This window comes from Aethina tumida, chromosome 4, assembly GCF_024364675.1.
Source record: "Aethina tumida isolate Nest 87 chromosome 4, icAetTumi1.1, whole genome shotgun sequence".
Lineage (NCBI taxonomy): Eukaryota > Metazoa > Arthropoda > Insecta > Coleoptera > Nitidulidae > Aethina > Aethina tumida.
This window is the reverse complement of record NC_065438.1, coordinates 8,396,479-8,420,730: the sequence shown is the minus strand read 5'-3', so window position 1 is coordinate 8,420,730 and position 24,252 is coordinate 8,396,479. Positions and strand designations below refer to the sequence as shown.

At 29.3% G+C, this 24,252-nt stretch overlaps 7 protein-coding genes across 9 annotated transcripts in view; 2 read left to right on the top strand and 5 right to left on the bottom strand.

The window, feature by feature from the left end:
* Positions 1-262: 262 nt before the first annotated feature.
* On the bottom strand, positions 263-809 carry LOC109600964 (flexible cuticle protein 12-like). Its single transcript, XM_049966570.1, has 3 exons — positions 786-809; positions 558-679; positions 263-506 (listed from the first exon to the last, which is right to left on the bottom strand). Exons 1-3 carry the CDS (start codon positions 792-794, stop codon positions 320-322), a joined length of 318 nt encoding a protein of 105 aa, XP_049822527.1. The 5' UTR covers positions 795-809; the 3' UTR covers positions 263-319.
* Positions 810-1,937: 1,128 nt separating this feature from the next.
* The window catches only part of LOC109600969 (flexible cuticle protein 12-like), a 31,669-nt gene continuing 9,354 nt past the window's right edge, over positions 1,938-24,252 (bottom strand). Inside the window, exons 1-3 of one of the 3 annotated variants that reach the window (XM_020017164.2) lie at positions 3,334-3,343; positions 2,231-2,352; positions 1,938-2,172 (exon numbers count right to left, since the gene is read on the bottom strand). In XM_020017164.2, coding sequence (XP_019872723.1) covers positions 1,986-2,172; positions 2,231-2,352; positions 3,334-3,342 — 318 coding nt within the window. In that variant the 5' untranslated portion in view covers position 3,343 and the 3' untranslated portion in view covers positions 1,938-1,985. Of the gene's footprint in view, positions 2,173-2,230; positions 2,353-2,548; positions 2,624-3,333; positions 3,344-24,252 lie in introns of those variants that run through there. The other 2 variants (XM_020017163.2, XM_049966564.1) reach the window with 2 other exon arrangements.
* LOC126265301 (cuticle protein CP14.6-like) lies at positions 2,868-3,319 on the bottom strand (the record flags this gene model as incomplete). Its single annotated transcript, XM_049966273.1, has 2 exons — positions 2,868-3,088; positions 3,147-3,319. Coding segments are annotated over 2 exons (360 nt in total), but the record flags the coding sequence as incomplete, so codon positions are not given.
* Positions 6,095-6,771, bottom strand: LOC109600980 (flexible cuticle protein 12). The gene is made up of 3 exons (XM_020017174.2): positions 6,667-6,771; positions 6,375-6,493; positions 6,095-6,318 (listed from the first exon to the last, which is right to left on the bottom strand). The coding sequence occupies exons 1-3, from the start codon at positions 6,673-6,675 to the stop codon at positions 6,123-6,125; spliced, it is 324 nt and encodes a 107-aa protein (XP_019872733.1). The 5' UTR covers positions 6,676-6,771; the 3' UTR covers positions 6,095-6,122.
* On the top strand, positions 8,077-8,683 carry LOC109600973 (flexible cuticle protein 12-like). Its single transcript, XM_020017168.2, has 3 exons — positions 8,077-8,204; positions 8,263-8,384; positions 8,439-8,683. The coding sequence occupies exons 1-3, from the start codon at positions 8,196-8,198 to the stop codon at positions 8,632-8,634; spliced, it is 327 nt and encodes a 108-aa protein (XP_019872727.1). The 5' UTR covers positions 8,077-8,195; the 3' UTR covers positions 8,635-8,683.
* Positions 9,134-9,647, bottom strand: LOC109600972 (flexible cuticle protein 12-like). Its single transcript, XM_020017167.2, has 3 exons — positions 9,574-9,647; positions 9,403-9,521; positions 9,134-9,348 (listed from the first exon to the last, which is right to left on the bottom strand). The coding sequence occupies exons 1-3, from the start codon at positions 9,610-9,612 to the stop codon at positions 9,153-9,155; spliced, it is 354 nt and encodes a 117-aa protein (XP_019872726.1). The 5' UTR covers positions 9,613-9,647; the 3' UTR covers positions 9,134-9,152.
* Positions 21,670-22,194, top strand: LOC109600976 (flexible cuticle protein 12-like). Its single transcript, XM_020017171.2, has 2 exons — positions 21,670-21,736; positions 21,824-22,194. Exons 1-2 carry the CDS (start codon positions 21,728-21,730, stop codon positions 22,130-22,132), a joined length of 318 nt encoding a protein of 105 aa, XP_019872730.1. The 5' UTR covers positions 21,670-21,727; the 3' UTR covers positions 22,133-22,194.

Genomic DNA, 24,252 nt, shown 5'->3' with positions numbered 1-24,252 from the left:
AATTACAATTTGCCTTTATTATTAATAAATTATATAATAATAATATGTTTATATTAAGTTTGGAATTCATCTAAAATTACAATTTAACATACTCAATTATTTGTACTACTATAATTTACAAATTTATAGTTGTTCTTTCAAAACAGACTTTAAAGCTAATTCACTAAATTGATAATCATAAAAATAAATCTACAAAAAGGCCAAAAACTGTTTTCATAAGTTGCTATTTTCGTTTTATCTCCTTCTCAAAAATAACACAACATTTAATAAAAAAGTAAACTTTATTATTTTTTATATAAAAATATTCCGAAGGTCTAATTTAGGCTGACAAATGCGCCCCTTGTGGTTGGAAACCGTTTTCGTCAGCAATGTAGCTAACTTGGTAGGTGACACCGTCAGGACCAACGTATTTGAAGGATCCTTGTACAGCAACAGCTTCGTTTTCGCTTCCGGCGTTGATCAGGTGTCCGGCCTCCTCAGCGGCGATTCCGTTGCTAGTTTCGTAGCTACAATACAAAAACTCTCATAACTGAAGTCGTTGATGGATCTCGACTTACGCATATTTGAAGCCGTCAGTGCCGATGTTGTCCAATTCGCTCTTGAGCACTTCAGCTGCGGCATCTGGACCACCGACCGAAGCAGCCAGAGATACACCGACAATGGCGAAGAAAACTGCGAGCTAGAAATTACAACAAGCTTTAATCCTTTGTTTAATCCTCGGTTATCACTTTTTATCACTGCACTTCCGGCACCTTAAGTAAATTCACCAAGTCACCGATACTAACCACTTTCATGTTGATGGTTGTTGCTTAGATGATGTACTGATACAAATTGCTCAGTTGGAGTGAGTATATATAGTTAAATTTTGGCTGCATCTCTCTTTAATTTTTTTACATTTTGTATGCAAATAAAATTTAAACAAGTGTCTCGTCTTACAAGTCGTGTGATCTTTAAAATGCATTGAAAAAAAAACATTTATTATGCATGTAGGAGTTCATTTCGTACATACCAATTGACGTTTAGTAAAATTAAATTATTTATTAGCTTGCACTATTATGTAAATTAATAAATATTACTGTTATTGTAGAGAAAACCTAATAATAAAATACAGATGTATAAAATACCTCAAACAATTTGTTAGTTTAAGACTTTATTAGAAAACAATACCTATAATTTTTTTTTATAATTAATTAAATAATCAGTTTTATTATGGTAATTGTTACTGCAAAGACTCACCAATAACAAATTACCAATAAATTGAATGATTTTTATTTATTAGCAAATATGACATACAATTTTTATTAATACTTATTTAAATAAAAACCTGAATAACCAATAAATTATTATACGGCGTGTAAAGTGCATCTACATTAAGTCAATAACTTATCACTATTTTACATTTTTATATACAAATCTGATGAATTAATCAATAGATTTAATTAATCGATTACTAATTTTGTAATTAAAAAAAAAAACGCAAGAAATATATTTAGAGAATAAATTTTATTTGCAATATCTTTTTAAGTAAAAAATAATTATATTAACAATAACAATTCATAGATATTAAAAACATAGTTTAATTATTATAACAAATTTAATAATATATTAAATTTTTTTATAAACACTAAACAGAATTTATATTATATTTAACAATAATTAAATAATAATCCCATAAAATTAATTAAAATAAAGATTTCTTTTTAAAATTTAATATTTGTACTATAATACTAATTAAAAAAAAATATCAAATTTACTTTTATGTGATTTATTAAAGTTTTGATATATTGAAACCTCTTCACTTTCATTGTAATATTATTAATATGAAGATAAGAATATTAATGCCTACAATAATTAATGTGCCTGAACGGTAAACGATTTAAAATTTATTTGTTTTATTTTATCTATTAAATTTTGGGTCAAAATAAAGCTGATAAACATTGTTTTAACGTTTTTATTATTTATAAATATTCATTAACAAATTGTTCTTAGGCTGGCAAATGGGCACCTTGTGGTTGGAAACCGTTTTCGTCAGCAATGTAGCTGATTTGGTAAGTGACACCATCAGGTCCTACATATTTGAAGGATCCCTGGACGGCGATAGCTTCGTGTTCGCTTCCGGCGTTGTTCAAGTGTCCGGCTTCTTCAGCTGCGATTCCGTTGCTGGTTTCGTAGCTGAAACAAAAATTACATGATTAATGGTACCAACCAGTTGAAAAAACTATAAACTTACGCGTATTTGAATCCATCAGTGCCGATGTTGTCCAATTCGCTCCTGAGTACTTCAGCTGCAGCGTCTGGTCCTCCGAGGGAGGCGGCGAGGGCCATACCGATAACAGCGACGAAAACAGCGAGCTGAAAATTATTTAAATTGTATTGTTTTTATTCACTAAAAGTTCCCAGGTATTTTCCAGGTTTGTAGAACTAAACTAAGTGATATTATTCTTCTTCTTTTGACCATTTTATTTGTCATCACTAATATCACTTAGATTGGCACTATTTCAGACACTGGAACTGACACTGAATTATTGCTGATGCACTAGATACTAACTACTTTCATGTTGATCATTTGGAGTTCAATTTGCAACTTGATGAAACTGACAGGTTCCATCCGGTATTTATATTAAACGATTTTTAAACAATAAAATCCCACCTAGAATTTTTTTTAAATGCAGTATGTTAATTTACATTGAAAACCAGTCGTTGCAATAAATTTTGATTAGGGGGATAAAATGCAGATTTATTTAAATTCAGAATTATGTATCGAAAGACAAACTATGAATAAAATTATTTTGCATAGTTATTTTACAATAATTTATATATAATAATGTTTCTTAAATAATAATAAATTAATGATTAAAACACAGTAATTATGCATTAATAAATTTTATTACAAAATACAGTTTAGTGTGGCAAATGCTCCCCTTGTGGTTGGAATCCATTTTCGTCAGCAATATAACTGATGGAATAAGTCACACCATCAGGAGCAACATACTTGAACGACCCAGAAACGGACAGAGCCTCATTCTCTGATCCAAGATTGTTCAGATGTCCCACTTCTTCAGCTAAGATTCCGTTGCTGGTTTCATAACTGAAAACAATAATTTTATTGGCCCTGTATCCAAGGAAAATTAAACGAAGATTTGAACCTGTATTTAAAATCTTCAACACCAATATTATCTAGTTCACTTTTGACCACTTCGGCAGCTGCATCTGGATTAGAACCGGAAACGGAAGCGGCAATAGAAACACCAACAATGGCGAAGAGAACTGCGAGCTGAAACAACAACACAAAATTTATCACTGCACAATCACAGTTACTTTACAAATACTAACTACTTTCATGTTGATTCGGTGGTTCACTTTAATTTGCTTAACTAGCGATTAATTGCGCTTTTATATACGAAAAATTGACGTTTTTTGATGACAAAATTCAAGTGAAACTTGATTAGGTCTTTGTTTTATTGTTTCATTAATTATTTTTGTTTAAAATACCATGTTTGTTTATTATTAACAATAAACTGTATAATTAATAGAATTATTAATTGTGATTTATTGAACTGATGAAAATTTATTAATAAGCATTAGGTATTTATTATTATTTAGTGTCATCTAAATTAGGCATTTAACAACAAAGTATGTATGTTAAAATATTTGAATAATTACATAAAAAACAATTTTAATATGTGTACAAAATCGTGATCAATTTATTACAATACATTTAATTAATTTGTTTATACAACTTTAAATGTAGTTATTCGTATTTAAAATTGTGGAACTAAAAAACTACAAAGATACTTAAATTAGATTGCTTTCTAATAAATTTATTATGTATTTAGATAAATTAGTTTAGGACACAAAATTTAAGATAAATCTGAATATTAAAAACGGCAATTGTAAATAAATAACTTAATAAATTGAAAATTATTTTAATTACTTTAAATAATTACATAAAAAACAATTTTAATTTGTATACAAAATCGTGATCAATATTGCATAATTTAGTTTGTAAATATTTATTATTTTGTATTATTCATATAAAATTTTACCGGATATGTTCATACTTAAATAAAACAGGTGTAAACTTAAATTTAAATTTTTATCAGTATTATACATTTTATTAATTACAATATATTTTAAATAAATTAACCTTTGCCCGTTACATTACTTTTAACATCTTGCTAACTACTTAGACGAAATGTCATCTGTCCAAAGATAAAAATCAATCAATGAATACTGGATAGAATTTCATCGTTAATGTTAATGTATTACGGCACAATCACTTTCAATATTAATATTGATTAAGCGCAATTACATCATTGGTTCCATGTTGATTTAAGGATTAATACTACTAAAGTAATTATTAATAACTTTCATCAGTTCTCTTTTGATATTAAACAAAACATTTATATTTTTATTAAGTTAATTTATTTTTTAGTAACTAGTAAATGGGGCATCTACCAAATGGGCATCTTGTATTTGGCGATGTAGGTAATATGGTACAAAACATCATCAGGTCCTTCATACTGAAACTGACCACGAACTGTAATCGATTCTGCATCAGTGTTGGAGTTGTTGATTTGACTTTGTTCTTCAGTTTCATATTGATTTAAGGATTAATTCCACTGAAGTAATTATTAATAACTTTGATAAGTCTTCTTCTGATGTTAAATAAAATAATGTATAGTTTTTTATATTTTTATTAAATTAATTTATTGTAGGGAACTACCAAATGAGCATCTTGTGGTTGGAAACCGTTTTCTTCGGCAATGTAGGTAATATGGTACAAAACATCATCAGGTCCTTCATATTGAAACTGACCACGGACTGTAATCGATTCGGCACCAGTGTTGGAGTTGTTTATTTGATTTTGTTCTTCAGTTTCATGTTGATTTATAGATTAATTCCACTGAAGTAATTATTAATAACTTTGATAAGTCTTCTTCTGATGTTAAATAAAATAATGTATAGTTTTTTATATTTTTATTAAATTAATTTATTGTAGGGAACTACCAAATGAGCATCTTGTGGTTGGAAACCGTTTTCTTCGGCGATGTAGGTAATATGGTACAAAACATCATCAGGTCCTTCATATTGAAACTGACCACGAACTGTAAACAATTCGGCATCAGTGTTGGAGTTGTTGATTTGACTTCGTTCTTCAGCTACATGTTGATTTAAGGATTAATACACCAAAGTAATTATTAATAACTTTTATGAGTCTTCTTCTGATGTTAAATAAAATAATGTCTAGTTTTTTATATTTTTATTAAATTAATTTATTGTGAGCCACTAGCAAATGGGCATCTTGTGATTGGAAACCGTTTTTTTGGGTGATGTAGGTAATATGATACAAAACATCATCAGGTCCTTCAAACTGAAACTGACCACAAACTGCAATCGATTCGGCATCAGTGTTGGAGTTGTTGATTTGAGTCCTTCAGCTTCATGTTGATTTAAGGATTAATTCCACTAAAGTAATTATTAATAACTTTCATAAGTCTTCTGATGTTAAATAAAATAATGTCTAGCTTTTTATATTTTTATTAAATTAATTTATTTTAGGGCAACTACCAAATGGGCATCTTGTGGTTGGAAACCGTTTTCTTCGGCGATGTAGGTAATATGGTACGAAACATCATCAGGTCCTTCATACTGAAACTGACCACGAACTGTAAATGATTCGGCGTCAGTGTTGGAGTTGTTGATTTGATTTCGTTCTTCAGCTTCATGTTGATTTAAGGATTAATTACACTAAAGTTATTATTAATAACTTTCATGAGTCTTCTTCTGATGTTAAATAAAATAATGTCTAGTTTTTTATATTTTTATTAAATTAATTTATTGTAGGGCAACTACCAAATGGGCATCTTGTAGTTGGAAACCGTTTTCTTCGGCGATCTAGGAATATGGTACAAAACATCATCAGGTCCTTCATACTGAAACTGACCACGAACTGTAATCGACTCGGCATCAGTGTTGGAGTTGTTGATTTGACTTTGTTCTTCAGCTTCATGTTGATTTAAGGATTACTTCCACTAAATTAATTATTAATAACTTTCATAAGTCTTCTTCTGATGTTAAATAAAATAATGTATAGTTTTTTATATTTTTATTAAATTAATTTATTGTGGGGCCACTGGCAAATGGGCACCTTGTGGTTGAAAACCGTTTTCGTCGGCGATGTAGGTAACACGGTACAAAACACCATCAGGTCCTACATACTGAAACTGACCACGAACAGCAATCGACTCGGCATCAGTGTTGGCGTTAATGATTTGTCCTTGTTCTTCAGCTGCGATTCCATTGCTGGTTTCGTAGCTGTAGACAAAAATATCTCTATTATCAGCTCACACAGACAAACCGAGGTAACTTACGCATATCTGAAGGGACCGACTCCGATGTTGTCGAGATCGCTGCGCACAACCACTGCGGAGGCTTCTGGGTTGATTGGGGTGGCTGAAGCCACAGCAAGAAGGGCGAACAAAGCAATTACCTGTATTAAATAATTGTTAATTACAAATTTCTAAAAATACTAGAAGAAGAGAAAGTGAATGTTCGGATTTAAATAAATGACTTTAAAGATCCAGATTAGATTAGTATTTAAATCAGTTAGAAGAAACAATAAGTCACATCCCACACAAAATCTTAACACACCACACTACTGACCACTTTCATGTTGTTGTGTTGTTGTTGATGATGGATCTATAACAATTAAATCAGTAGATGATCTGTTTCCAAATTTATACTTAGTGACATCCCACCGAATTTCTATAATACTTAGGCACTTCTTTTATCTACGTTTTCGTATAAATTAACCTTCGTCCGATTTGTAGGATGGACTAATGGAGAAAATATTTAAATTCCTTTAGGATATTCTATTTCATTTAAATACAGCAAAATCAATGTTGAGTAATACGAGTAGGACATAAAAATGCCTATTTTATTAATGAGATATTCGTAATGAACAGAAACCATTAAAATCAGCATTTGTTTCTTTTATGTTTCGATATGTTCCAGTTAGGCTTCTATTGTTGTTTAAATTAATTGAAATTTTGTATTTTCCAAGAGTAGTAAGAACTCATAAAATAATTATTTAATTTATTAAAGCTAATTGTAAATGGAAGTTTACAATATAACGAATGAAATGTACTTTATAATATTGCTAAAAAAGAATTCAATAGAATTAATCATGTTCTTTGAAGTTTTCAGTTAACAAGGATCTATAATATTTTACAATAACCTACAAAAACCCATGAATCATCATGTTAAATCACAAACCGCAGTTGAAGTAGAAAGTGATTAATATCGATATAAATACTTAAAATGATTTTTTAATACCTCTTCAAACACTTCATTGTCATTCTTTCTCTTTCATTAATGTGTTGTAAATCTATTCATTCCAGATTTATTTATAATAATTAACGTATAAAATAAAAACTACACATAATAATTAATTTCTTTCATAAACATTTGTGTGGTAAGAACCATTAACATAATAATGATCGTGGTATTTGCACAAATTCTTGCAAAGGTCATCTGTTTTATGTCGCAGCATCTGAAATTCATCGTGTTTGCAGAATCATTACTCTTTTTTTCCATTGCATTTATTAATTTTAATGAACAAATTTAATTAAATGCACTTGAGACATGTTGAAATAACGCACAGAAAACTAAAATATAAATTGTGGTTTATCTGTTTTTCTACAACTAATATTTTGTTAAAAAATTATTGTATAATTACTATGATACTGTAGTAAAAATGGTATTTTATTAGTAGTGATAAAAGATGTCAGAGAATGTAAATATGCGATATAACGTAATTACATCTCTAAAAAGGATTAACCACTATTGGTTTTTATATTTTATTGTTAAATCTTTCTGTAAAACCACCTATTGCTTATGCAATCTAATGATTAATTCAATTATAACACAAAAACATTTATTATAATTACCGACAGACCAGGAAAACAATATTAAATATGTAACAGATCAGTTTACGACCAACTAAAATATTCCATAATTAGAATATGGCATATAGATTAAGGTTAATGTATGCAAAAAGATGATCTTAAGAAGATGATGCCAATTTTCGACACCGAACAACGTTCTTTAGTGGGGTGTGATCCTAACTATAAATAGCTTGATACAGATTCAAGTTTTTGTCACATTTACGAAAAACGTAAACCAGCATTAACATGAAAGTAGTGAGTAACTGTGCTCTCGTGCTTTGTGCTTTCTTATACAGCCCGGATTGTTTTCTAGGTAGCTGTCCTCTTCGCCGTTTTGGCCGTAGCCTTGGCTGCCCCACAAAGGAACCCAGACGCTGACGCTCAAGTTCTCAGGAACGACTTGGACAACATCGGTGTTGATGGATACAACTTTGCGTAAGTTTATTGAAACGTTGTGTAATTGAATAGTTATTAATGTTTTGTTTGCAGTTATGAAACCAGCAATGGAATCGCTGCCCAAGAACAAGCCCAATTGGTAAACCCCAACACTGACAACGAATCCATCGCTGTACGTGGATCCTTCAGATACATTGGACCTGACGGTGTTACTTATGAAGTCACCTACATCGCCGACGACAACGGCTTCCAACCACAAGGTGCCCATTTGCCAGTAGGCCCACAATAAATAGTTTGTAGTTTGTAGATAATAAAAAAATTTAAAAAATACCAAACTTTTGTTTCTGTCCCCCTCAAATAAACCGTTGAGAAATACCCAAACACCTCATGATGAGTAAACATTTAGAAACCTTTACATCAATTAACGAAATGTAAAAGAAGACACTGAAATTAAAAAGTTGTCTACAAAATTAGTCCTTGGTTTTATTATTTGAATTTTTAGTGGTTTTTCTAGTTGTAACATCTCCATGATATTTAAACATTAGGATGGTCTACGAAAAGTCAAGGTCGTTTATTTAAATATTCGTCTTGACATTTTTGAGCGTCTTCTTTATTTTGGAATGGCGATTAATGTCAATAAGATAACGACAAAAACCTGGCTATAAAAAAATTGTAAATTTCCATTTCGTTGGCATTTGAAATTCGATGAAATTAAATGGATCAGTTACCATTTAATGATACTACGTTTAGATTTCAATAAATTTTATTAGTTTTTTTCTAGATTTTAGTATTATTATCTTAAATAACCTATTGTGGGGCAACAGGCAAATGGGCACCTTGGGGTTGGAAGCCGTTCTCGTCAGCAATGTAAGTTACTTTATATGTAACACCATCAGGTCCAACGTACTGGAAGGACCCACGGACTGCTACAGCTTCGTTTTCTGAGCCGGCGTTGATCAATTCTCCAGTTTCATCAGCAGAGATACCGTTGCTGGTTTCATAACTATAGAAACAAGAGTCAGTATTTGTTCCTGGAACCATAAAGGGTTAAATTTACCCCCATTTGAATCCATCAACACCAATGTTATCCAATTCACTTCTGAGGACTTGAGCCTCAGCGTCTGGGTTGGCTGGGGCAGCCAAAGCTACAGCCAGAACGGCGAAGAGGACAGCTACCTAAAAAATTATAACAGTGACAAATTCCTCAGTTAATTTATTAAAGGCTTACTACTTTCATTGTTGCGTTGAGTATTTGATAACGCCTCATAATTGCCTTTCGCTTTTATACTTTAAGATAAAAATCCTGGCCCCACTACTGTTTAGTCCTTCGGCATATCTTGTTTAATCACAGTCTCATCTTCTTTAAACTGGCTGTTAACCTTTTAATAAGAATGTGTGCTTATTCTAATATTAATTACGGAATAACAAGTGTGCTTAATTTATTATTTTACTACAAAGTTTGCTCAATTGATTTTCGGTTAGCATTGATTTTTTGTTTGGAGATTGTGACACACGAAATTTGGTGTCGTTTTCAAGGATGAGCCCCTAAGTCAATAATTGCAATAATGCAAAAATTTAAGACGTAGAAATTGTTATTTTTTACTTTCTATTTAACATTATTAAAGGAAGAAAAATAATAATAAAAAAATTAATAAATTTTAATTCAATTAACATTGAATATCTTCACCATGGCAAATATACTTCCTATATTAATAATTTCAAAGTACTTAATAGTTGATGGTAAAGGTTATTTAACCTAGAAAATAAACAAATTACACTTGTTATAATTAGACCTTGATGAAAATATAAACCATAAAAATTCTTCATTTAATATGAAAAAAAAATTTCCTATGTTCCAAAAAGTGGTTCCTTAATTATCATAATTAAATCACGTAAACAAATACACATACAATATAAATCTTCAAAAAAAACTTGTCCTCGCGTCTTCAAACTGGTAAAATCGATTAAATAATTACATTCACGTATCAGTTTTTTTCTTAAATAATGCAATAACACATCTCCGAAATTAATTGGATAGGTTAAGGTTTCTCGTATGAAAATATGTCGAGATATTCTCCACGTCTTTGTCATAAATCAACTCAATGTCATTAATCCATTTTTGTTTTACAATCGTATGTGTTAAAGATGTTAACGTAATTAACTGAAAGATTTTTCTCATGGTTTTCAATGATTTCGCTTCAGGTGTTGTGCCGGCAACAATCGCCGAATTGATGTGATTATTAATCTGTTTAATAACTGATTAAACGGTGTTTCCATTTTTTGAATAACCCTTCGGGCAAGGATAATTTATGCCAATTATTCGAATTATAAACTAATTTAATTTACAATTAGTAAAAGCGTAATTACACATATCATACGCTTAACCTTTCGAAAGTGTTTTCTTCTCGCATACTTCCAAAGGCCAAAGCCGATTGTTCCGTTTCTCAATTACCAGATTATATAACTGATTTATTAAACTGTTATTGATGGACTGTTTTTAATGGTAGCATTTTTTCTTGCTTCAAGGATGTAAGGCGGATTCTTCTCGCTAATTAGCTCTCAATACATCAATTTACTATTTATTAATTGGCGTTTCAATTGATTTTTAAACATTTCGATACATGTAATTTAAATTAATATAGTTATTTTAATGAAACTGATAGTTAATTTTTTTATATGGCGTTAATGTTAATGTTAAATTGCATTCCTATTGGTTCCAATTTGTTAATTGGATGTAACTGCATTTACATAATTTTATCGTAAATGTGGAGATGCTGAAATTAATTAATTAAATGTTAATGTTTTGGAAAGTTCTTCTATAACTCAATTGATCTAATTTGAAAAATATAATTGTGTAATACTAATCATTAATAAGCTTGTAAGGAGCAAAATTTATTTCATGTCATTAAAATATTTTAAACTATTGACGTCTTATATTTGAAGAAGTATTCTTCAAATATGTTTTTAAGTTGAAGTAAGTTCTTAAATATTTTAATGTTTGATTAAATTTCATAAAAGTGATATTTTATCAAGAACTAACGGTATGAATATATAAATATTTCATTCAATGTTAAAACAATTTATGTAAATAACAAGTTAAACAATAAATTTCTTAATAAAAAATAGAAAAAGAGTATTTTTGACAACTTGGATTCCAGATATAGAATGATTGAATGAATATAAAAATTAATATTACTTAATTTTATTACTTAGGCAAGCATAATTTGATCATATTTATAATATGATATTATTATTAGATATTTTCGAATATTTAATTAAAATTTAAAATATATAAGATTATGTTATTGGTTTAAAAAGTTCTTGTTGATCTAATTTGAAAAATATAATTACAAATTATTGATAAACTTCTGAAAAGCAAAATATATTTCTTGTTATTCAAATATTTTAAACTCCTTTATCTCTTATTTTAGATTTAAATTAGTTCGTTAATATTAAAACAATAATCATATTTCTAAATAATATATAATTATTAAAATAAATCTTTTGATGTTTTATTGAATTTTAAAAAATTCGATATTTAACAAAGGACTTTAATTAATTAACAGTATAAATACATATAATACATAAATATTATATTTAATTTTAAAACAATGTATGATGTTTTATATAGAAAGTCAACCAATAAATTTCATAATAAAAAGTAAAAAAAGAGTAATTTTGACAATTTTGATTCCAGATATGATATAATTGAATGAATATAAAAATTAATAAAACTTAATTTTATTATTCAGACAAGACAAAATATTTTTTTTAACTACTAAAAGAAATTCAAACAAATATATTTGTACCTATTTCAATAAAATTTGAAATTTATAATTTTTATGTTAATGATTTGAAAAGATTGATTTTAAAAATATATTGTGTGTAATATAAATTGTAATACAAAAAATATTTCCTGTTATTTAATCATTTTAAACTCCTTGACGTCTTATTTTGGAGGAACTATCCTCAAAATATATTTTTTTGAGAATATTCAATCAATTAATATTCAAAATAATAATCACATTACATAATATAATAAATCAAATAATAAATTTTTTATTAAATGTAAAAAATAGTGTAAATATGAAATTTAATAATAATTTTATTATTCAAAAAAAGCAACAATTTGGTCACAAATTAATATTTAATGTATAAGATAATGAAAAATAAAAAAATATATTACTTTTTTATCCACTAAAAGAAATTAAAATAAATATGTTTTAACTATTTAAATAAAATTTAAAAGTTATATAGATTTGTTTTGGAAAGTTCTTATAATTCAATTGATCTAATTTGAAATTTACAATTGTGTAATACAAATTACTAATAAGCTTGAAAGAAGAAAATGATATTTCTTGTTATTCAAATATTTTAGACTCCTTGACGTCTTATTTTGAAGGAAGCATTGTTAAAATATTTTTTTACATAATTAATTCATTAATATTCAATATAATAATCATATTACACAATATCATGTAATTATTAAAATAAATATTTTGATGCTTTATTAAATTTTATTAAATGTGATATTTCATGAATTAATTAATGGAATGAATATATAAATATTTTACTTAATTTTAAAACAATTTATGATAAATTTATTAATAAAAAGTAGAAAAGTTAATATTTTGTACAACTTGGATTCCTGATATAAAATGATCGAAAGAATATGAAATTTAACAGTAATTAATTATTATTATTTAATCAAACAACAATTTGGTCATTTGCGTTAATATTTCATGAATAAATTAATACAAAATGAAAAATAAATAAATATATTATTTTTTTAAATAATAAAAGTAATCAAAATAAAAATATTTTTGACTATTTCAATAAAATTTAAAAATTATATTGATTATGTTAATGTTTTGAAAAGTTCTTATAATTCAATTGATCTAATTGAAAAATATAATTGTGTAATACAAATTATTAATAAGCTTGTAAGAAACAAAAGATATTTTTTGATAAATTCCTGGACGTCTTAATTTGGAGAAAGTATCCATATATATACATATATACATACATATATATATATATATATATATATATATATATATATATATATATATATATCAATATATATATTGATCTAATTTGAAAATTATAATTATGTAATACAAATTAGTAAGAAGCTTGAAAAAAAAATAAAATGATATTTCTTGTTATTCAAATATTTTAAATTCCTTGACGTCTTATTTTGGAGGAAGTATCCTTCAAATATATTTTTTAAATAATTCATTAGTATTTAAAAAAGTAATCATATTACTAAATATTATGAATATTACTAAATTAAATATTTTAATGTTTTATTAAATTTTATTAAATGAGTTATTTCATCAATTAACAGTATGAATATATAAATATTTTATCTAATGTTAAAGCAATTTATGATGTTTTTTGTAAATATCAAATAAATTAACTTAATAAAAAGTAGAAAAAAAGTATTTTTAACAACTTGAATTCCAGATATAAAATGAATAAATATGAAAATCAATTAATTTTATATTTAGGCAAGCAACATTTGGTAATTTATATTAATATTAAATGTATAAAATAAAAGTAAAACAAAATAGAATAAAAATTATCATTATAAATTATGTTGTTAAAAATTGACGTCAGCAAAATAACGAAATTACATATATGTCGGAGGGTTCATGTGAAACGCAAGTAGTACTATGGGTTGCATACTTATAGTACTTGGGTGGAATCAGCGGAAGTGCTAAGCAGGGGATGGTACTCGAACCGAGGGTGACGGTAGAGGAGACCTGCGAGGGCGGACAGTTAAGCTCCGTCAGGGAAGCTGCGTAGAAGTCTTGGCTTGGCATAACCGTCGGGATCACCGCGTTTCATACGACTCCTACCTAATTGTTTGACTATTAGTTGTAATCCTGTGCCTGTTAGTTCAATTACATTGTAAGGACTATTTGCGTGTTATTTAATATTCGAAATGGCCGATAATCCTGACCGCGCTGCGACATCAGAAGTGGGATCTGAATCAAGATTTGAATCAGGATCAGGATCTGGATCTGGTGGAAGTGAAGTGAAGTGGGAGTCGCTATTGGAACAACAAAATAGGAACTTTTTGGCTCTTCTACAAGCTCTGCGGCCACCGTCGAATCAGGTCAGTGTAGAATTGCCAGAGTTTGATCCGGATACAGAGAACGCTGATGCACAAGCTTGGATCTCGACGGCAGATATGTGCATTTCGGACAAATCAATGAGTGGTGCTCCCTTGATAATTTTGCTTAGTAAAGCTTTAAGGGGTCAAGCATCCTCTTGGCTATCAAAAGTGACATACCCGGAGATGACGTGGTCGGAATTTAAAGACATTTTTGCGTCAAGATATCATTGTCCCGAAACAACAGCGACTGTTTTTCTAAATTTCCTAAACAATAAGCCAAAGGATGATGAATGTCTTGCATCGTATGCAGCTCGCCAAATGACGTCGAGCGTCTAGCGAGTGCAGTTCTTGCACATATCGCATCATTCGAACCCAGGACTCGTCGACTTGCGATTACCTCCGACATCGATACAAGAGCTAAACTGCTAAAAGAACTGACCGTTTTTTTCTTATATGAAAAGGAAATCAACGACGAACGACCTCGACCACAACCCCAATAAAAAGCCTAAATTACCAATGGCTTCAACAATATGTTACAATTGTGGGAAATTGGGTCATAAATCGGACAAGTGTCGGAGCTCAAGAAATAATGAGAACCAGATGTCGAGACCCAGTACCTCGAGTGGACACCCATCATTCAATGGACCAAATTCAACGAAGCCATCGATTGCCTGTTTCAAGTGTGGACGACAGGGACACTTTGCATCACGTTGTACTGTACCCAACCACTTAGACGCCAATCCGTAGTCGAAGGGATCAAGTACCGAGCGTCGCGTCTATATGTGTTTGGTAAACACACCTGCAGCCACTTTAAAACATAAGGGTGAGAAGTTTTCATTTTGTTTTGATTCCGGGTCGGAATGTTCGCTCATTAAAAAATCTATATCACTTAAGTTTAATGGTAAACGATTTTCTAATGTTGTTGTTATGACTGGCATCGGACAGACGAGTATAAACAGTACCCAACAAATTTTGGCTGTTGTTGAAATTGATAAAATCTCTCTTGAAGTATTGTTTCACGTTTTACCGGATTATTGTATGCAACATGACATAATGATTGGTCGAGATATTTTGAGTCAAGGATTAGCTGTTCATATGACATCTGAAGAACTTACCATAAAGAAAATCAATGTAGTTAACATGTGCGTTTTAAACAATTCCAACGAAATTAATTTTGAAAATTTAGACACAGATGTTCCATTAGACTTTAAAAATCAATTATTGACAATACTAGATAAACACAAAGAGTACTTTGTTGAAGGTCTTCCCGAGAGGCGAGTTAACACTGATCCAATGCAAATTCGTTTGAAAGATCTAAATAAAACTGTTAATAGACGTCCTTATCGACTGAGCACAGAAGAAAGAAAAGTAGTTCGAGATAAGATAAATAAACTTTTAGATGCTAAAGTTATTCGACCAAGTTCGTCACCATTTTCGAGCCCCATACTTCTTGTTAAAAAGAAAGACGGTTCAGATCGTATGTGTGTCGATCTGCAAGTGCAAAATCAGTTGGTTTTGATCATGGCGCAGGGGGCAGAGGCAATGTAGAGACGTTGTGTGTAGATGATCATTGTTTAGACGATGATTCATGTGTTTAATTGGGAATATAAACAAAGGCATTTGAATTATTATCAATGTTCATGTTTGGATATTTTGAAATAGATCTAAACAGTACCTGTGTTGAATGGAATCGGTTGTCTTATTTTGGGAAAGAGTTAATTGTAAAAATGTAATAATTATTTTATGAGTGTCTTGTAACAGATATTTATTTGGTATGACCGCATAAAGAAAATGCCAGAAAACTTTGTACCCAATGACGATGATTTAATCACTTTTTCTGAAGAAGAAGAATCAACGTAAATAATAGTTTAAATCTTAATTTTATTCATTTTTTATATTTTTATTATTATTTTATCATTGGACTGAAAACTGTGTGGACACTGATTAAGTTGAGAGCCGTCGCTGGTAAAGTGGCGAAGAGATTTTATCGCTGGTTAAGTGATAATTTCTAGTGAGAGCCGTCGCTGGTAAAGTGGCGAAGAGATTTTATCGCTGGTTAAGTGATAATTTCTAGTGAGAGCCGTCGCTGGTAAAGTGGCGAAGAGATTTTATCGCTGGTTAAGTGATAATTTCTAGTGAGAGCCGTCGCTGGTTAAGTGGCGAAGAGATTTTATCGCTGGTTAAGTGATAATTTCTGTTGAGAGTCATCGCTGGTTAAGTGATGACGAGTCTGTATTGCTGGTTAAGTGATGCAGATCTTGAGGTTTTCATGTCCATAGATAAACTCTAGTCTTATATTCGAAAATATCGTAGATGTAACACGCATTGGGGCAAACTTTTATGCATTTGATTTGAAAGGTTGATAAAACTAACGTCTGATTGTCTGATATTAGTCAGGAAAAGCCGAATGAACTATTACTGTTTGAACTTAATTTGCAGGAAAATCACACGAGGACGTGTGACTTGTCAGAATGGCCGTGTCGGAGGGTTCATGTGAAACGCAAGTAGTACTATGGGTTGCATACTTATAGTACTTGGGTGGAATCAGCGGAAGTGCTAAGCAGGGGATGGTACTCGAACCGAGGGTGACGGTAGAGGAGACCTGCGAGGGCGGACAGTTAAGCTCCGTCAGGGAAGCTGCGTAGAAGTCTTGGCTTGGCATAACCGTCGGGATCACCGCGTTTCATACGACTCCTACCTAATTGTTTGACTATTAGTTGTAATCCTGTGCCTGTTAGTTCAATTACATTGTAAGGACTATTTGCGTGTTATTTAATATTCGAAATGGCCGATAATCCTGACCGCGCTGCGACATATATAAAAAATAATTTAAAATCAAATTATAATTTTTTAGACACCGAACATAAATTTTCTGCGATTTTACACAAATGAGCGAATAAATTATTCGAATAGTTAAAATTTCTGCATGAATTTCCAATCAAATCACGTCGTCCATTCGTGACCAGAATTTTTGAATGCTTCGGATCTTCTTTGTGTATATATTTTCCTAGCAGTTTTGTAATCGTCTGCGGGCGATAGATTCGGTCGCTTGTCAAATTTCACAACATGTTGTCACAATTTATTTATAATTTTTTTACAAAATGCCACACCAGTAGTCGCTGGATATTTATAACGTCAATGTCAATGAATTCTTCAGGCTATATTTCCCAACGGTCGATGGATGATCATCTTGGACCGTACTGATAAAAAAAAATAATGAAAAATCTACATTTCAGGATTAACAATTAACTTCGTCTAGGATTTTACCTGGAATGTTGTTTCCCAATCTTTTAAATAATTACGGTACAAATTGTATAACGAGTTAAATATTAAAAATGGTCATTGTTATTAAGCAACATGTTATTTTAAAATTGCTGAAGAAATGGCAATTTTTTGCAAAGTTAATTTTAAAATTCTTCTTTAGATAATTTAAACACAACCTTGTTGCATAATAATTCGTCCTGTATATTTATATCCGTAATGGTATTGATTATAAATTCCTCAGAGTACCAGTCATCAATTTGTTAAATATCAAACATGTCAGGATTACTGATCTTCATAATAATTATTTGTAGTGAATCTTAATTGGATACAGTTTAACTCAAGATTTATCATCTAAAAATTCATAAAACGCACTTCGACGTTTTATAATGATTACAGTCCATTTAAACGTGCGAGAAGTGTGCGTCCGTCCATCTAATTAAATATTAATTATGTTTGAAAGCAGATCACCGTTTGAAATTGAAAGTTGGCGCCTTCCTCAACAGGATGAGACCGACATTGACCTTGACAGAGACTGTCCCACATCGTGCACCGCAAAAATTGCGCAATGGAAGTGGATCATCGTTGGAATTTGTTGTGAAAAAAATCGAAAAATGCGCAAAGGACAATTACAAAAGGATTCCTTTCCCAGGCCATTTATATAATAAAACATTCACACTTTCCGCTCGACGATGCAATCGAGTTTGTACATCTGTTATTAGCGAGAGCGTATTATTTATCGTTCGATCTTTGGTGGATCCGAATGATAGTGATGCTGGATGCCGAGATTGCTATCTGGGCACATTCAAGCCGCAGTTTACACAAGTAAGACCTGTTCACTGTGAAGAAATGCCTTTCAGATTGGACGATTGGACGTCCTTCATGCAACAACCGGACTACTCCCATTTTTTTAAAATTCAACTCAAAATGTCAGATTTTTTTTTTTTTTTCATAAAAAATCAGGATTCACTTGGGTATTCTTGTTTATTATAATGAGTGGACTGGATTAGTCAATCATTGAAAAAACTGATGGAAGGTCAACTTTTGATTCTTGCTAAAAAAGACGACTGTAATCTTTTTTGAAATTCAAATGGTACTCTGGATTAACTGTGTTTGTTGTTTATGATAATTGATGGACCAGTCTGTCCAGCTGGATTTTAGACAATGAAGAGATCAAAGTAAATCGAATTTGACCTTTGTTAGAAAATTTGGGATTCCCAGATTAATTTTAATTGCCATAAATTCTTCAGTTATTGTTTTTGACTAGTACACACATCATCGAAACTCTTGGACCCCCTAATATTTTTGGGAAGAAAAGAGAACATGTTATAATTAATTGTACATAATTTGTTGCATTATTACAAAGGTATTTAGAATATTTGTTAGTTTTGTTTGGCAAGTATCGTTGAAATTCGGTGATTTAAACAAACCTGTTGATGTAAGACGATTAACCTTACTCTATCAAAATCAGAAATTTGATTTTTAGTCATATTTCTATAAGTAGATACAAATTATTTCGGTCCAAGAGTTTTGACGTTGTGTGTAATAACCACAAACTAAAGTTGTAGTTCCTAAATTAAGACCTTGAATAAGTTCTCGCTGTTTCCTTTTTTCAAAATAAAAGCTTTGTTTAAAATGTAAGGGACAAAAATATTTCCCATCACTAATTTCTCCCATCTTTCTGGTAGCTTACAAATTCCTCGTCTTTTGAAGCTATCGAAGAAATGACCCATTCTTTAGTATTTTCGTAAGAATGGAAGCGCTGCTTAGCCAGGCCACGTACCATCAAACGGAATAAGTGTAAATCGGAAAAAAAACCTTTTCTTGTCGGCCATTGAAGCAGTACTACACACATGAGAAAACGCCGTTCAACGTCAGCTTCAAATCATACGGCGTCCAACGTTCTTTCTTCTATATCACTTTTGAAAGTTTTAAAACTATTGACACATATGCTTGTAATGTTTTGCGGTGTGAACAGTTCATAATAAATTACACCCTGCAGATCCTACCAAATGCAGAGAAGAAGCTTCCAATCATGAACACTTGGTTTTGCAGAAGATGTTGACGTATTTCCAGGCTTAGCCCATAATTTTTTAGGCTTTGAATTAGTGTAGTTTATCCACTTTTCATCGCCAGACACGATGCAGTGCAAAAAACCTTTTCTTGTCGGTCGTTGAAACAATATTTCACACGTGAAAAAACGCCATTCAACGTTTCTCAGCTTCAAATCATACACCATCCAACATTCTTTCTTCTGTATCACTTTTAAACGTTTTAAAACTATTGACAACATCGGTCTTGATTAAGTAATTCCTCCAATTATTTATCCTCAAATTTCTTCCTTGCTCCAGAACATTCTTTATCTTCAATTTAAAAATCATTTTTGAAGCGTTGAAACCAATCTCTGCATGTCGTGCCAGACACCGCAAGAATTCTGTGTGCTTCAGATTTCTTTTGGAATAAAATAGTGCAATAAAATGCCCCACAAATACACTTTATTTGGCACAAAAGTAGACATTTTCAGGACCATTAATCGATTCAATTTACATTAAAATTTAAAATTTGATGCTGTACTTCGTTGCAGATACGTTATCATTCGAAATTGCATGCACGGAATATAAAAATTGCCATTTTTGAAGAAACAGCGAGAACTTATTCAAGTTACTAATATAACAAATTTGAATAAAAAAAACTAAATGATGCGAAAATCTCCAGACGATAAACCGGATATTCTTGTCGTGAACTTGTAATACAAATCTGCAGACCGTGTAATCTAAATAGTCTAGTCCAGATTTACATATCACGATTGAATCAGAACGAGATCATGTAAACACGTGACTCAGTTCAAAACCACGCATCAAGATTAATAGCCAGTTCAATTAAGTCATTATCCCATCGAACTGGGTTCAAGTATGCCAATTACCTCCGACATATAATTAGAACTGGTTCGAGTTTAATAAATTCCCAGCTACTGAAGTGCTAATAATTTAATTGTGCGAATTTGTTGTTATTTCCCTCACAAATAGACCCAACATGATTTTAGTTTAACGGTTGCGGTGAATGTTAGCAACAGAAAATAAATCATGGATTGGAAAAGCAAGATGGCGCGTTGGCATATTTAATTTTCAGGGTCGGTCGCTTCCCATAGATGACATTTACAAACTAATCACACCGGCGGAGAACAACAGGTCGCATCTTCTTTCCCATATCTCATACTTCTTCACTAACGTCACCGTTAACGGACCGACAATCGAGTCATGTACGCCGGATGAATTGAATGTTATAAATATCTAATTTATTCAATCACTCATTGTTTCTTCACCTTATTTTTTATGCGCATTGTGATTTAACTATTTCCATTCATATTGAGCACTTCTACTATTTAAGAGGTTATTAAGAAAATGGTCTGTCAGACTTGGAAAGATCTTTTCAACTGGCATTAACTGATTATTTACATGTTTCTCGTATTTGCATAAACGAATTTATAAAACATATGCTAAATGGGCAATCCATTATGTAAGAATCTGTTAATAATTATTCAAACAACCCTAATTCCTACAAATTTATTGGAAACGTAAATGCAGACTTTCACTGCACTCTTGTAAATGCACAAGAAGTTTTTCGATTGCCTTGAATATTAATCATTGTCTTAGGTCTAATTAGAAGTGCTCCTTTACAACAGATGGTCTGATCAATTTTAAATGTTACCAAATCTAATTACCACAGTACACAGAATGATTTAATTAATTACTTACTTTTATAATTTGAATGTGTCAGTGAACTCTTTCTTCTAAACACCACAATACTTTTTATATAATATAAAACATAACACCCACTTATATGTGCATATGAAATTGATCTTTAAAGATCACACATTATGTCATTTAATGTTTAATATATTCAGCGAATTTTGGGTGGGAACAATACCCCAAAAAACATATAAAAACGAAATCGGATTAAAAATCTTCATATTGGATAATCTGATCAAATATTCACCATGAAAGTAGTTAGTATTCATTTTAGTGCCAGTGTTTTATTATTATTGTGATTTGGTTATTGAAACTGAAAAGTGTTATAATTGGATAATTTTCAGGTGTTTGTTTTCGCCGCCGTTTTGGCCGTAGCTTTGGCTGCCCCACAGAGAAACCCCGAAGCTGATGCTCAGGTGCTCAGAAATGACTTGGATAATATTGGAGTCGATGGATATAGCTACGCGTACGAAACCAGCAACAGGATTGCGGCACAGGAACAAGGACAATTGATAAACCCTGGTACCGATGCTGAGTCAATTGCTGTACGTGGATCCTTCCAATACGTCGGACCTGATGGTCAAACCTACCAAGTCACCTACATCGCTGACGACAACGGATTCCAACCACAAGGCGCCCACTTACCTCAATAATTGTTTAGTTTGTAGTTATTTATAAAAAATAATAAAATTAAAAAAAATTAAAACAGCTTTTCATTTAATAATTGACAAAATTTGTGTTTTTGTAGCTTCAGTGAGTTGTTATAAAAGGTAAATTTAATTTTTAAAGCATTCAAAGTGTAGAAATATTTGACAAAGTGATAATCAGTTGGCATAAGGTTTGATGCGTATAAGGGATGAGGCAGAATTTCATACCCCAGTTCATTCAACTATACACCAAGACAAAATTTGATCCACTATTCATCACTAAGAAATCAAATGTCTTGATAATCTAGTAGTATAAATTTCGTCAAATAACTAAATGAAATCTAAAATTAATAAGGTATACAAAGTATTTTATAGTTTCAATTATGATAAATTTATAAAATAAATAACAAAACTTAAAACAAGTTTTATGTGTTTTATATAGTTTTATAGTTTTATATGTTTTATATAGATCAGATATTTGTTAAAATAACTAATTTATTATAATTTTATCAATAAAATAAAAATAATATCTTAAAAAAACCTACAAATTACAAAACCATTTCTTTTGGACATTTATATTTAAAATAAAATTAAATAATTAAAATAATATTAATAACATTTTTTTAAATTTTCTATACTAAAAGTTTAAATTTGATAATAAATAACGAAAATTTAAATAATGACAATAATATATTATCCTATTTATTTTTGTTACAGTTAAATTTGATACTTTAAAAAACAAAGAAAAGATGATTATTTTTTTATTGTGTAAATTATAATTAATTATGAAGGAAGAAGTTATTTAATTAATAAAATTTCATAATATTTAAATTATTTTAATTCTATATAATATAATATAATATATATAAATGGTAAATATTTTTATAAATTAGAAGCAAAGAGAATACTCAATAATATTTTTTATATAGATAATATTTTTTTATAATTTTAGCAATAAAATAAAATTAAACAATTAAAATAATATTAATAAATATTTTTAAAATTTTCTATACTGAAATATTAAATCTGTTAATAAATAACGATAATTTGCATAATAACAATAATATATTGTCTTATTTATTTGTGTTTCAGTTAAATTTGATACTTTAAAAAACAAAGAAAACATTTTTTATTGTTTAAAGTATAATTAATTATGAAGGAAGAAGTTATTTAATTAATATAATTTCATAAAATTTCTATTATTCAAATTATATATAATATATATAAATGGTAAATATTTTTATAAATTAGTAGCAAAGAGAACACTCAATAATATTTTTATATAGATAAGATTTTTGTTAAAATAACTAATTTATTGTAATTTTAGCAATAAAATAAAAGTAATATCTTAAAATAAGCCACAAATTATAAAATCATTTATTTTGGGCATTTATATTTAAAATAAAATTAAATAATTAAAATTATATTAATAAATATTTTTAAAATTTTCTATATTAAAATATTAAATTTGTTAATAAATAATGAAAATTTAAATAATAACATAATATATTGTCTTATTTATTTTTGTTACAGTTAAATTTGATACTTTAAAAAACAAAGAAAAGAATTATTTTTTATTGTTTAAATTATAATTAAATATTAAGGAAGAAGTTATTTAATATAATTTCATAAAATTTCAATTATTTAAATTATATATAATATAAAATATATAAATGGTAAATATTTTTATAAATTAGAAGCAAAGAAAATACTCAATAATATTTTTATATAGATAAGATATTTGTTTAAATTACTAATTTGTTATAATTTTAGCAATAAATTAAAAATTATATCTTAAAAAACCTACAAATTACAAAATAATTACTTTTGGACATTTATATTTAAAATAAAATTAAATAATTAAAATAATATTAAAAAATATTTTTAAAATTTTCTATACTATAGAATTAAATCTGTTAATAAATAACAATAATTTATTGTCTTATTTATTTTTGTTACAGTTAAATTTGATACTGATACAATGAAAAGATAATTAATTTTTATTGTTTAAATTATAATTAATTATAAAATAAGAAATAGTAGTTTTAGAAAATTTCAATTATATAAATTATATTACAAATGGTAAATATTTTTATAAATTAGAAACAAAGGGATTACTCAATAAT